The 15,897-nt window shown below is 42.2% G+C and overlaps 1 protein-coding gene across 1 annotated transcript in view; it reads right to left on the bottom strand.

Annotated features, from left to right (window-relative positions):
- The window catches only part of adarb2 (adenosine deaminase RNA specific B2 (inactive)), a 330,090-nt gene that overhangs the window by 308,140 nt on the left and 6,053 nt on the right, over nucleotides 1-15,897 (bottom strand). Inside the window, exon 2 of the mRNA XM_079576581.1 lies at nucleotides 1,002-1,088. Coding sequence (XP_079432707.1) covers nucleotides 1,002-1,088 — 87 coding nt within the window. The remainder of the gene's footprint in view (nucleotides 1-1,001; nucleotides 1,089-15,897) is intronic.

A 15,897-nucleotide genomic window follows, 5' to 3' on the forward strand; every position in this document is an offset into this window, starting at 1 on the left:
ATAATGGAGATATTTCTTTTCACTCAAACTTGGCTGTAAATACTGTTTTTCCCGTAAGCCTTTTAGCTTCTTCTTCGTAATGGCATTAGTGTGTATTGGGTCAACTGGTCTGAGCAGGGAAAACTGCAAGTGTGGTTTTCTGCCCAGAGACACCAGGGTGAGATGAAAGACCCCCCCCAATCATCCCATGTTATTAAGCCCCGAAAGAACTACGAAAAGGATTTATTAAGGTAAAGAAGTTACTTAGTTCTGCTTTAACAAATGCTGGAGTATGAATGTAGATTTTCTACTAAATAAAAATACAGAGACATGGCGAGGAGCAAAGTGGTTCAGCAGCCAATAAATACTTAAATTTGTATGATACTAATCAGGAATCTAACGTTAGCTTCATGCTACATACACTAACGTTAGCAACAAGTGAAATTTTTTGCATCTACTGAACAATTTGTTGCAAAAAATAAAAGTCTGTATGGATCGGATTTTGGATTGATTCCATTTGTGACTGATAAATATTTTCCTAGTATCCCAGAAAATGCCTAAAAAGAATGAAAAATTGTGATTACCATAAGAGATATTCTTCCCCCTTGGCTTGGCTTGTATGGCGAGTTGCCGTCTGTATCATTTGTTTCCAAGGCAGACCGGCCCCAAGACCCACTTTGGGGCCCCCTGACCCATCAATTGAGCACCACTGTTGTAAATGAGTGAGTAAAAGCTACATTCCTATGGTTTGTCACAGTAGGCTATGCAAGTTGAACTAAATTAGTTCATAACATATATTCTATTGCCAAATACAATGCTCAGTTTACAACACAAAAATCAGCTATTTTGCCTCCTCCCTCATCAAAATCAATTCCTCAAACTGCTTCACTTCCAACTTAGCCTAAGCGCATTCAGTTTGTTTACACATTTCTGAAAGAGATCGGCGACTTCTCCATCAAACGCGCAACAACAAGCAGCAAAGAGTTAACACACGCAAAGATTTAAAAGTGGGAAAAAAATACCTTTTAATGGATTTGCCAGATAAGCCTGCTGGTCCCGGCTGGAGGAGGGCCCTAAAGGATGCTGCGATCGATGCATGAGCGGGTTCACTGTTGAGAAAGAGAGAGAGAGAGAGAGGAACGGTTATTTAAAGCTCGATCTGGATAATAATAACTACGAACTGGCCCATGTTTGCACTCGCCATTATCACCGCGCTAATCTGCTATTAAGTAACATCAATGTCCGGCGGATGAAAGCTTTATTTACCATTTAGAAGTCCTGAAGATGCGTAACGGGAGGATGCTTTTGACCTCTCGCTCCCGTTTATGACACAAAACTAACGGTGTACAAAGACAGATTAATTTAGCTGATGGTACTCAAGTGCTTTCAGATGATAATGCTCTCTCCCACTCATCACATAATGCAGTAATCCCAGGTTACTAAAGACCACATCTGATCATGTAAAAACGCCGCAGCACTGACAACGCGGTGAACTATTAGTGTATTACAGGGAAGTGCATTCAACAAACATGACAGACCTCCCACAGCATGAATATGAATTGTTATTATGCCGATTAATCGATTAACCGTGAACACCCCAAATCTGAAGTATACATTCTAACTATTAGGTGAAAATGGTGAAGACGTGATGCATATTTAATTCGAGGAACCATGTTTTTGCAAAGCTTTTCTGTTTTTGCTGCAGACGTACATGATATACAATAAATATTTTTGCGACATTAACTGATTTGCCGTAAGAAAATGCTAATCCACTTGTTAACTATATGGCAGTGCATATTCAGAAACTCTAACATTCAATTCACTGGCCCGACATTCGCCATGGTTCGTGCTAACCTTTTTGTCGGAGAATATAAATAACCCACCCCAAACCGTTTTCACCTTATTCCGCCCCGCCCACTTTTGCCTCTTTTTCCTTTGTCTCGGCACTTCCATTGTCCTGACACTTCCGGTCGAGCGTGAAGTGCGTTCATTCAGTGGAGAACGAGGGAAAATGTTTGCCGCTCCAATCTGATGTTTAGTCGATTGATTTGAGTAAAATGTTCATTTGCACCAACATGTCAACAATGAACCGTTTCTCTGCGCAGCCCGAAAACGTCTTTGTTTTCGTGTAGTGACTGATGTTATCTGGACTTCTCCAGTCCCATGTTAAATGATAGGAGAAAAGGGGCGGGCACAATTCATGGCGGCGCCCACGCGAACTTCCGGAAAAAGGTGAATAAAGTTCACCATATCCCTGGCCCTCACCCTAAAACCTCAAGTTTTCACAGCAAACCTTTAGCCTGGGAACACCCATGCTGCTGTGTGCACTGGAATCATAATAACTGCACAGCAATCTGGGGACCATGGCCGAAATCTTCGCATGGATTTGGGAACCAATCACAGAACGAGGAGGGACGGCAGGACGATGACGCGCTATTCAACATACGGAAGCTTAGTTTGTTTACGGATATAATACAATAAAAGTTTATTTACGGATCCAACATGACAGCAGAAGAGGCGACGCCATCTTTCGATCAAGCGTTGACCATGTTCTAACTAGTTCACTTCGAAAGGTACGGGGAAAGGTGCGGGTACGTCAAACGAAATCTGATACAATTGATAGATTGGCTATGGCTGCGCGCTGACACAGAGACATTAGATAGACATTTGTAGCGCCCAATACACGGCTATGGACAAAACCACACCTCTCCTACGGTGGTCCCCAGACTAAATATAACTTGTGATATAAATCAAAGAAAAATCAATTAAATTATCCAAATCAATGTACAGACTGGAATTCATGTGGCCAGTAGACACTAGAAACTGGAGATGTCTATTTATGTACAACTATAAAACGCTTAAATCAATTCTGTTTCCTGTGCTCCAGTCTTATTTTTTTTCTACATTTAAGAAAGTTTCTCCCACTCACACGTAAACCGCATTGCATTGGCCTCCCTAAATAATGTACTCACATCACCGACAGCGCTGTCCTCCGACGCCTAGATTCATATTAATGACCAGAGAGATTCCTATCAAGACCGGACAGCAGTGATTAGCGTGATTGAGTGTCCGAGCGAGCGGCGCGTTTAGCCACATCAAGGTTAAGACAAGTTTCCTTTTAGTGTGTGGAGTAAGGAACGCCACGGGGCACGTGTGTGGGAAAAGTGAACTGGTTTCGGGAAGTTGTTAGCCCTCCCGCGAGAGGAGACAGAGCGCACTTGCAAAACGCTGAGTGCTGTATGCGCCCCTCCTCCCCGCACGCGCTGCAATAAGACATGTCTATTGTAGGCTAAAGTCCCCTTCATTAGTTTTATCTCCGTTGGGCACGAGTCCGACAGACAGAAAGAGAGAGAGAGAGAGAGAGAGAGAGAGGGGAGGGGGACGCAGTTAAGCCGCTTCATCCAATTTCATTCTTGCGTATATGAGGAGGAGAGTTTTGGCGCGTCAGCATAATAACATAATAACAGTGCTGAGGTGACTGCTGTGGTCATGTGATCGAGGCGTGACTTTGGAGGTCAGCGTGTCAGCGGGCAACTCTGGAATATTGAGCCAAGTTTCCATTAAGAAACAGGCTTGATTTCCGGTACAGGTGAAGACTGTTGCTGTAAGCAAAATGATCTATCTGCTACTGAAACCCAGCCAAAGACAAATCAGTTCATTTCACGCATTTGTCATATGTGTCCAGATGTTTAAGCCTGAGTCTTTTTCCGTGGCGCTTTGCTTAACTACTGAGGACTTTTCACCATTCAAAACAAATGATTCAAATGTTTCATTGGTACGACAACAGTCCTAATTTCACCAACCACTTACGGACACATCATAGACAAAGGTTGAAGAGCCGTCATCTGAGCCCAAAACTGAAACTACAGAGTACAGGTGACGACTCAGAAGAATCTTTGTTTGGAATTAGCAAACGTCTGTAGCTCACAGATGTTTGCCAAGGACTGTAGCTTCCACAAACTCACTCACGCAATCAATAAATCAATAGGCCTGTCACAAAAATTACTATATCGACTTATCCTACAATAAATAACAGATAAACAGTATATTTTCTAGGCTCAACATTTATCGTCAGTACTTGAATTATTTAAATGTTTCCTTTTCTTTGACCTATTTTTGTTAATACTGGAACAATTTTACTGGATTAAATTGTGTCTCATTGAGTTTCATTTTAATTAACTCATGTGTGATAAAAGATATGTTACTACGCACTTTTAGAACACGGTATTACTGAGGTAGATAGTTGTGACAGATAGTAGTGACATCAAGTGGTCCTCAATAATATTGTTTATCACGATATTTTTCTAACTTCAATTCGCGCAATCAATCAATCCAATGTATTTATTCAGAATCAGAGTAGTTTATTGCCATTGTTTGCCATTGGTTCACAAACTTTTCTCGGTTCAATCATGCAACATGAAACATAAAACATAAAACGCATAATTTAGATAAAAATAAACTATAAGACCATAAGGGCATGCATAAAGCAGATTAAAATAAATACAAATATGTTAAAGACAACAACAATTTGACAGAGAACAACAGTGTGAGTGTATTTACATGTGCGGGTGCATTAAGTGTGGACATACAGTACCATTCGAACAAACATAAGAAGCAGAGCAGTACAAACAAGGAGCCGAGACTCAAACAACCACATTTCCGATTACAAGACAACTCCATCTGAGCCACTGAGAACCTCTGTTTAAAGATGAAATGAATGAAAACATTCTTTTACAACCTGGAGAAAACTGTATAAAGTATCGCAGGAAGAGTAGTTTTCCAGGTTATGAAAGCTAAAGGAGATCCAAATAGTAAACAACAATACAGTTTGTTCTGTAAGGCAAACATAAACAAGCATTATAGGTAATGCGCCGATGTATCTCTCAACTCGAACACACAGACACGCCAAACTCCAGATCAGGCGCCATTATGCAAAATCATAGGTGCCTCCTTGTGCCGCAAATGCTTTTCTGCCAAAATTTCTGAAAGCTTTTTTTTTGTGCAAAATATAATATCTCACACCTTTAGCAGCTATTTTCTCTTTACAAAATATGTCTCTTCTTCACAGTCGGCTTGCTGTGAATTTGTGCAAATGCGAGTCGCGCGAGAGCCCCACCAGGGCCGTGAGCGGAGAGAGAGAGGGAGGGAGAAAGAGAGAGAGAGGGAGAGAGAGAGAGGAAGGAAGAGAGGGAGAGAGAGAGAGAGAGAGAGAGGGAGAGAATGAAACCAGTGGGAAAAAAGGTGGAGGAAAAGTGTGAAACTGCCGACCGTCAAATGATCTGGCCCCTCTCCAGGAAATGGTGACTCTGGGACGATGGCACAGTTTGAGCTAATTAGGATCATAAAGTGTAGAAATGTTTAGCCATCAGGAAGTGGAGGGGGCCGAGGCGGCATTGGCAGCGCTTCAGATGGCATGGCGGCGCTCGTCTTGATGGCGTGGCACAGAATCTGCCGCATGATTAAACGGCTGCACAGAAGGATAAGAGGATGCAAAATATGTCAACAAATCAATTAGGACATGGAGGGGTGTGATCTCACAGCACGGAGGAGCTGGATCCGGATCAAAGATTGGGCTCGTCCAGGGGTAAATGCTGCATTACAAGATACGCATTTCAACACGCCATTGTTACATTTGAAGTGATTGAGGGAGAATGTTACAAAGGTTCAGCATATCAGGAGCCTTATAATCGCAGCTGAGCGGTTCATTCAGCGATACTTGGTTTACGATACCGGAACTACAATGTTTGTTATCGAAAACCATAAAACAGAACAATAATGTTAATCTATAAAAGGCCATTTCTTTTAAATGTGTGTCATTTATTTGAGCTGAAACAACCAAGTCACTTTTTGAACTCCCACTTGAACCGAGGACATTTTCTCCACTTCTTCTAAAAGCTTCTTGAAAATAAAGCGATGGAAATGAGACGTAAACAAGGATGAAAATGCGACAAAAATGCGACAAAAATGCAATAAAAACGTGACAAAAATGCAATAAAAACTGCCAAAAAATGTGACAAAAATGTGACAAAAATGCAGCAAAAATGTGACAAAAATGACAACAAAAAACGTGACAAAAATGCAATAAAAACTGCCAAAAAAGGCGAAAAAAATGTGACAAAAATGCAGCAAAAATGTGACAAAAATGCAACAAAAACGCAACAAAAAGGCGGCAAAATTGCAACAAAAAATGCAACAAAAAACGTGACAAAAATGCAATAAAAACTGCCAAAAAAGGCAAAATAAAATGTGACAAAAATGCAGCAAAAATGTGACAAAAATGCAACAAAAACGCACCAAAAAGGCGGCAAAATTGCAACAAAAAATGCAACAAAAAATGTGACAAAAATGCAACAAAAACTGCCAGAAAGGCGACAAAAATGCAACAAAAAAACACCAAAAAGGCATAAAAAAAGACAGCAAACATGCAACGCTGTGAACTCTCCAGTCGAGAAGCTTTCAGATTTGGGTAAAGCTGAACAAAAGAAGATGTGCTTGGTTCAGGCAGGGTTTAAGAGCACAATGCTGTCCCTGCTTTCGATACTTTTACTTTTTTGATACCATTAGTAACTAAAGTATTTTTATGATCGCATACTGTTATCATTTAACAGTACCCAGCCCTTATCTAAAAGGCTGCTGCCATGTACTGTATGTGGAACAATGCTCCAGCATCTGCATCATGGGTTTGAGCCCAAGCTCAGACAATTTGCTAAATGTCTTCACCCACTTTCCCCTGCAGTCGTATCAAATAAAGCCTACGGACCAAAATGACCAAAAATAAATAAATACGTTTTGAAAATGACAAAAAGTTGCTATTTTTAAGCAGGGAGGACAGGGCATATCTGTACATGGGTCAGATAAAATCACGGTGTTTCTGTCAAATATGAAATGTTCCTAATTGTCCCTGGAAAGAGACACGGCGCTGTAGAACCATTGGAAAAACTGTGTGCAATGAGACGGCGCAATTATGGAGTGGAATTCTGGGGCAGATAGACTCGGGTTGAAAAGTACAGCAGTACATTGCCATAAGGACAAGGATCCTAAATGCACAGGGCAGAGAAAGACTGAACCAGGAGCTATTCATGCAGCTATATCTGGCTAAAACAAAACTGCAAATGACCAGCGGTCTGACCACTCAGTTTCACTTTCCTGGTTAACAGCACATGAATTCGGAAAGGCTTGACATCTTTATTATGATTTTCAAATTTCGAGCTTGAAGGTTGTGCACAGTCAAAAACAGAATTTGGGACACAATGTGGAGCCGGGGTGTTTTCTCTGACTCACTGAGCTGGAGGTAAACAGTCAGTCTCCACGGCAACCCTTCACGACAACATGTGCAAGTTTCGGTCAGGCATCGAAAGTGTTAGATATCCACAATCTCCAAAAGACCGTATCATTATCACTGGACACGTTGTTGAAATGCGCTATGAGAATGAACTGGATTGGATTCTGGGTCAGGAGCTGCAGGATTGGGCTATTGTGCATGTTTTGGTTGCCTCGCGTGACCTCATCTAGCCCTCTTCCCCCTCGTCCCCGCCCGTGTCATCGCCTGCTCTGCGCCTGTCTCTCCGCAGACCGCAAGAGGCTGACAGCTGGTGCTAATGCTGCTGACTGCTGCGTTACATCTCTGTTTATGAACACTGACAGCGCTCTGTGGAGTCTCCGCGCGCTGCATGGGACAAACACGCCGGATCACACAGACCAAAAACACAAGTCGAGCCCTCGTCGCAAAACACGGCTCACGCGGCTCAGAGATTTGTTTGAAGGTTTGAGATTCAAAGTTATAGGTGAAACTATGCCCCTAGATTTATGTAATGTACGTAACTAATCATCAGTTTCATGTAGATTCTCTCCACATGAAAAGGAATGGAAAAGACACTCCTTTAAAGTATGGCATGTTGTTTTCTTGACATTTATTACATTTTGTGGTTTGTAACATCAGAAATCAGTGCGTTGTTGCGACGACAGGCAGTCGGCAGTAAATGACCGAAAACACATCGACAGTAGGTGAGTTTGTGATTCATAATCCTGTGACAATATTAACGCAAAACCGCTAACAACACCGCATCAACAGCAGACGCCCGCCCTTCCCTGATTGGTTTACTCCACTTCCTGTTTGCTTGCGTATGTACCGCTGTGGGAAATGGAATTCACCCTACCCACCCTCCCTCGGCCACACACTCATTTAAACCAGAAGACTCTCATATCAGGACAGCATTTTGGTGAATATTTGGCTCAAAGGGGAGCTGACTTCACAAGGCTCACATGGGTGCGTCAAGTTACGTTTAGTAACTGCAGTTCTTTGAATGTGCATGAGCTAAAACGAATTACCACCAGGCTAAATCTCAGTTGTAAGATAGAAATAACTGTTCAGGTGCAGGTTTCTATATAGTTTTAAGTCAGCGGTGGTGAGAGGTGAGAGAATGTGACCGTTTGCTATTTTAAAAAGAGGGAAAAAAGAGTGTAGTCCTAAACACCAGTCTGACAGTGGCAGATGGTTAGTGGTTCTCACACAGTGGGGCAGGGCCTGAAATTAGGTCATTATGTTCCTCTTCTGCCCTGCACTACAGCGTGTAACCGTAATGGGTTTGTTCTTCGTCAAATAGCCTTGGGATGTGCACTATAGGGCCCCTTTGTGAACTTTTTCTTAGGGCCCCGGAAAAGTGAGCACCGGCTCTGAAACCAGAGAACCAAACGCTATGATTTCGCATTAAGTTCAGATGCCACCTTTACACACTAATTATCGTTCAACCTCTTTCCCTCCGCCTGAACCAAGCACATTTTCTCCAGCTTGACTTTAAAGGTGCATTATGCAACTTTTTACATGAAAAAAAAGGTTGTTATTTTTGCATGTTTTACCTTATAGTGACCCAGCGGCTGTATGAATGGTCAGCACAGCACCTTTGCTTTCGATCACCGTGATCTCTACAACACTCAAAGTTCACTTGTTTTGTAGGTGAGAGGGTCCGGCAGCAGTGAAAAAGTGACATAATGCACCTTTAATCAACTGTAAATCTGTGTAATTATGGCCATGGTCCTGGATCTCAATCTGAAACACAACAAATGCCAGACTGTCACATTTGTTTCTGAGTTGATACACTCTTTCTTTGCTCCTAAAACCGTGTCTTTATATGTTTATCTCCTGTTTATCTCTCCTCACACGACTGACTCAATTTCATTTCTGTGTTTTGTCGCCAAGGAAACAAGTGCAACAGGTTTTGGTCGCCGTGAGTAACAGCCGTATCTCCGACGCGGGGAGTCATCAAACAACTGTCTAATTAACTTAAGTGTCACCTCCTCAATGTTTTAAACCGGCATCTGCTGCTTCCTCCTCCACCACACAGTCAAATCATTTTCTACTCAACGCGGTCCTCGTTTTAGAAACAGCAGAAACTCGGCTGTTTTGGAGATGACTTGGCTGAGGCCATTTCATTTAGTTTCACTGGAATTTTGGGGAAATCTTGGTGCTTAAAGCCACACTGCGGAATAATCCAGGTTAGATGATAGACGTCACTAAAGCAAAGAAACTGATGAGACCGCTTAACGTAAAGACACATGCTTTTTCTGATTTTTCTCATCAGTAAAAGCAACAGTAGTTAAATAAGCACCCCTATTATTTACCGGTGGATATGTTTTATGGTGTGAGTTTGCTCAAGGACAATACTTTTTTAAAAGAATGCTTATCTAAACTCCTCCTCCTACTGAGATGTTCTATCATTCTAGTAGAAAAATATATATATACAGTCTTAATCACAACAATTGGCAGGTGTTATATTCTAACAAAACTATACTGTATGTGAGTGCCGGATACTGTAATGTTGGATGGATGGATGGATGGATGGATGGATGGATGGATGGATGGATGGATGGATGGATGGATGGATGGATGGATGGATGGATGGATGGATGGATGGATGGATGGATGGAAAAACAGTATTATACAGTCTAATGGCATGAGGGATAAAAGACTTTCCCAGTCTGACAGTCTGTCCAGCCCCCTCCTCCACAGGGGCCAGGAAACTGCTTGATGATTATTTTCAGCGTATTAAGTTGCAAAAATGGTGCAGTTTGTAACACTTCTTGAACTTGTTGCCTGTCGAAATAATGTTGGTTTAAACAAGGAGAGGCGGGCGCTACAAAAGGTTAAATGTATCTTGGGTCAGCCTATTTTGCTGATACCATCTGGACATCGTTTTGATGAACCTTTTCGGAAAACTAATCGTTTCTCCAACTCTTTCGTCTCCTCTGCTACAGAACTGTTGACTTGAAGTAAAGTATATGTTTCTTCAGTAAAGCAGACGATTTGAAATGTGTTCTATTTCATTACTTTTATAGAACTATTGTTGATCTTGAGCCTTTACTCTTGTCTGAACTGTTTGTGATGCGTGTGTGAAATATTCTGAGGTTTGCTGCAAATGACTTGCCCATTAGGATCAATAAAGTTTTCCAAATCTGTAAAGGTTTATATTCTTGTAATTGCCATGGCTGCACACAGTAATCTTTTATTTTTAAATGCTGAGATAAAACAATGACTAATTAAACATGGCAGAATCTCTTACGAATCTCTCCACCATGCTATCACATCAGTTTTTACTTATGTTGCTTCTTCCTCCAGCAGTTTATTGTGTAATAGAAGGAACTCTGAACTGCCCCACACTATAATCCAGTCCTCCCCCATTAGTGTTTTAATAAAATGTTAAATATCGATGCCGAGGAACCCAAAAGTACGTCACAAATAGGCATCACACGTCCACATTAAAACCTGGCACCTCCTCTTCTCCTTTTTATCCCCCTCTCTGTCCCCGCTCCTCCTTCCTTTGTGTGTTTCGTGGGACATTTGGACTTGGTTGGCATTTGTTTCCTGAACTTTAAGTAGACTTTCCCTTCTCCCGCGCCAAGCTCCCGAAACGCCAAGAGGGACTATTACAAGATAATGACTAATTATGCTAATGCGCGCTAAAGTTGTGCTATTCCTTCCTCCCTGGTCATTTTATCAGCTGTTCTCCAGAGACTGCAGTCCGTAGTAATAATAATAACCTTTTCCCCCCCTCTCTCTGTTGAGCGCTAAACGTCCATTTTGCTAGAGGACGCGGTGTCCCCAAAACTGCACATTTCGCATTAGGAAAGGGTGAACGTTGAATGGAGAAAGCGCACGGAGCAAAGTCGACCTTCGTTAACCTCCTAAATGCCGGCGGTGTTTTTTTGTCGCGGCTCTTAATGCGTTTATCTGAACACAAACAAAAGTGACAGAAGCGTTTGGGAAGCCTTACATCTGAGGGGTACATCTACTCGCCCCCCAACCCCCCACCCCGCTCTCGCTCCCATTGACGCATACAGTGACATTGGGGCGTCCCGACAGTGAAGCGGGGCCTCGGAGGAGAGACAAAACTGCGGCATAATAGGACGCAGTTGGAGAAGTAAAATGTGCACGTTGAGGAAAACTTCAAATGCTTATTGTTTTTTTTTCTTCACAATGCACTATCTCGCCACGCATCCCCAGAATGCATTGCAGTGTAGGGACTAGTTACAGGTCTATAATAAACAGAATTAAAGATTTTACTAAAACAAATACCGATAGTTTTCCCTGGCTTTACATTCTGTCCGTTCTGTCCTTGGTTAATGAAACTCTCCCCCTTGCTATGTCAAGTTACTATGTTTTTTTTTGCAGATATAAATATATAAATATAGGCCTATATGCAGGGGTGTCCAAACTTTTTTCACCAAGGGCTGCATATTGACATGTATACAGCATGGAGGGCCACAGATCTGCGGACAGAGCATTCAACCATTCAACTGGGTGTATTCAGGAAAGGTTTAAACAGTGCCCAGGCTGGAACCATAACACTCTCATACATCCTGGCCTATTGTACATGTTTTTAGTGGTAGGGGAAACCAGAGTACCTGGAGGAAACCTACACAGACACGGGGAGAACATGCAAACTCCACACAGAAAAGCCCCCGTCCCAGGTGGGAATCGAACCCGGACCTTCTAGCTGTGAAGCACGAGCGCTAACCGCTGTGCTACCGTGCTGCCCTCTCTCGCCTCACATCTCTGGTGATGTGTGCCAGTAAAACAAGATGCCTGAGGGCCGCATTTAGCCCCAGGGCCGCACTTTGGACATGTCTATAGTATAAGAAAAAAAAATATCATTTTGGGCACCTCAGCATTTGCATTCCACGTTTTAAAATATGAAATAATGTTGTTAAAGGGGCTAGATGCAAGTTGGCCATTTTATGCTCACTACTGCCACCTCAGGTCATACGTGTAACTGCAGTTTCTATATTAAGCTCGTGCATGGCGGCAATGCGGACCCGAAATAACAACTTTTTCTGTGACAGTGCAGGATTTTAGAGGCAGTTGTGGTGAACAGGTTTGGGCTCATTCTACACATTAGGACATTACTGGAACATGTAGGGGGAGGACAATACATAATTACAACATTTTTAAACTCTGTATAGCCCCTTTAAGTAAAGAAAGAAAGAAGTGAGAGACTGGGCTGGTCAGGATTTGGTTCATACAAGTTTCTCAAAGCGCCACACTGTAGGCTTTATTCATTCACTCCATGGTGGTGGCACTGGTGAGCAACTATTGTAGCCACAGCTGCCCATTGGGATAGACTGACGGAAGACAGGCAATCTGTGGCCCCTCTGACCACAACCAACCACTCACTCACACTCACACTCTCATTCATTCTGTACATGTTTATTAGTGGTAGTGGAAATCAGAGAACCCGTTGGAAACCTACGCAGACACGGGAAGAACATGCAAACTCCACACAGAAATATCGTCGCCTTAGAAATATAAGGTTCTATCTGCATTTTGACGCTTTGTTCAAGAAGCTCCATTTTGTACACTATATGGACGTTTTGCAGGTCTCAGAACAACGCAGAATGCAGGTAGAACCTTTTATTTTCAAAGGGACGATATTATAAAATGTTGAACATATGCTTTCACTTTCAGCTAACGGCATGCAAGCAAATCCATGGCGCCGTGATGAACACAGTTAGGTGCAGAACGGGTCAAATGATGGATTGTGGCTGTAAAAATGTGGAAGGCAGTTCTGTGTTCCCTCAATTGGGCCTTAAAATCCTGCCAGTACAGATCGGAACGCTACAGCAGTAGAAGAAGAAATGACCAAAGAGAACAGGATTACTCAAAACCACTCCAGGTCTGTATTTGACTGAGAATGATTTGAGAATGATGCTATAATATGGTTAAAAGACCAATCAAGAGACTATACAAGACTTTACTGATCTCGCAATGGAGAAGTTGATTTAGCATGATATTTTCCAGTAAAGTAACTGGCAAAATAAAGCCAGAGGGACGGAAAAATCTGAATATTTGAAATGCACGTTTTACTTGTGAGATCAGGGCTGGGCCAGAAAATAAACGTGGCACTTGAATGTATTTCTTTTAAGGGCACAAACGCTGTGCATATTCATCCTCAGAACTATATTTTGACGAAGCTGCTACATTCTGCCCGAGTTCATCATTGCGAAGTGATAGCGGTGGCGGCGAACGTGTGAATGACTGAACACAGACTTTTGGAGACAATGTGCCACCTGTTGTTCTTTTGACTCATCATCATCCTCGCTGTAAACAAATCAGTATCCATGGCAACCGCTAAAGCAATGTAACGTGGCTTTTGGACAACGCTTACTTTGGATGGAAGACATAACTGAAGTAGAAAAATAGGGACACAGGGAGCATCAGTTGCCCGGTGGTAATGTTTGACGGTTCCGCTGTTGTGTTCTTGGGCAAGACACTTTATCTGCCTTGTGACAGTGCAATGTAATTAATCATGAAATAATGCGGGGGAGAAAAAGCATACTTGGGGTAGAGGTGGGCAATATATTGTTTACAAAATAATATCAAAATAGCCTATTTACAATATCGGGTTTATATCCAATGTCAAGATATGTGGGGAAAAAATGTGGGGAAAATGTGGAAAAACTGGGCAAAAAACAGCGTAATAAATAGGGAAACAAATTGTTAACAATGGAGCAAAAATAGGGGGGAAATGATAAAAAAAAAAGGGAGAAAATTGGTGGGAAAATGGGAAGAAAAATGGGAAGAAAATTGGAAAAATAAATCAGGTCATTTCTTCTTCTACTGCTGTAGCGTTCCAAAAGTCTGGGGAAAATGTGGAAAAAATTGGGAAAATTAGGGAAAACACAGGAAAAAATGGGAAGAAAATTGGGAAAGATAAATTACAAAAAGTTTGAGGAAAAATTGTGGAAAAGATAGGGGGGAAAATGAGGAGAATTCAGGAAAAAATTGGGAATAAAATTGCTAGGAAAAAGAGAAAATGGAAAAAAAAGTCAAAATAAATACATTGGGAAACTGTTTGGAATTATGGAAAAGATGGGAAAAAATATGAAAAGTGTTATGTCCATTTCAGAACAATTATTTGTGGAGCGACAAAGCAATGTTAATGTAGATGTTTGCAGCACATTTTTGTTTATTTCTGGTGCTTTGCAAAAAGATCACTTCATCATAGTTAACCAAAAAATATTTCTTTTTGTTGATATCGCCCAGCCCTAACCTGGAGTTTTGTTCAAGTCACGCAATTTTCCAATAACCAACAAACAGAAGCCATTGTACCGATTAGCAATTGTTCCAGCTCGTTTATTTTCCTTAAGTGATACAGTGACATTGGGACGTCCCGCAATGGAAGCAAACCTCACCATATCCTCACTGCAGTCCCCAAACTGCTCCCTTTCCCCGCTGTGAACAAACCTACATTACGAAAACCACGTGTCGCGAGCAATTCTCGACGCCCAGAGAGGTGTGTCTGCCTCTTCGCTGCGCCAGAGTTTATTAATGACAGGAAATGTAGGCCAGTGCAGGGGGTGTACGTCATATAGGCACGCACCACGGACCCGGAATACGGCAGCCCTAACATGGGAAGGCTGTTTTCCTTTGTAGCAAGTGGGTAACATGTCTTTTTCCTAATGAGGCTTTACCAAATGACAGTCTGTGTAATGGCAGACTCCATTCATTTTTTTTTCAAAGTACAATTCCCAAGCCATATCTGTAATCGCTTTAATCAAATTTGTCCAAAGCGGGACCCAGTTTTCCAACAGATAACTTCCTTCAAGACTTTCACCGATACGAACTCCCTCGTTTGGCTTGATGCCGCACGTGTGGAAGCTGCGCGCCGGTCAAAGGGAGCAGATAACAGCCAAAGATAAAAGGAGCGTATTTCGATCAGAGACGCAGCCGGCTACAAAAGGCCCCGGCGCACCTCGTCACGGATTTCTCCAAATCAGCACAAACGCTACGGGAAGGGAAAAAAAAAAGAGAGAGAGAGAGAGAGAAAGAAGAAGACAGTCTGATTCACCTGCGCCTCGCGAATGTGACCCGGGAAATCTCGGCGAGGATCTCGAATTTAATCACATCGAACCTCAATCAATTCACCCGGTAAAAAAAAAAAAGGGGGGGAAACGTGAAGCCCGAAATAATTATGTGCTTGTGATAAGAGTGAGCGCTGAAAATGCTGAATGTGAATGGTTCGGGGGACAGGATAAAAGCTCTTACTGTATGTATCAGCCATCATGACTCGTTTTAAGAATGATTTATACTGCAAAGCTGATGACGGATCAATAAAGTGATTACTCGGGATAAAGTCAAGTTTGTGGACTTCCTTTTCGCTGTGTAGTCATTCTAAACAGAGCAGCCCATGTTTTTAACTAGCCCATTATAACCAGAGTACACGTCTTTAGTCTAATCTCCATCTCACCATATCATTTGAACAGCAGCTTTTATAGCCAATCATAAACCCGCCCCTGAAAGCCCCCCATGCCCCGGGACCCGCTTGCCTACACTCTTAAACACTTCAACTTCTTTAACCACACGCGCTCCCGAACCCGACCCTTCCCCGAGTTTACAGCGGCGTAAATTACTCTGTGTTTTTCATA

Source organism: Gobius niger (genome assembly GCF_951799975.1).
Source record: "Gobius niger genome assembly, chromosome: 18".
NCBI lineage: Eukaryota > Metazoa > Chordata > Actinopteri > Gobiiformes > Gobiidae > Gobius > Gobius niger.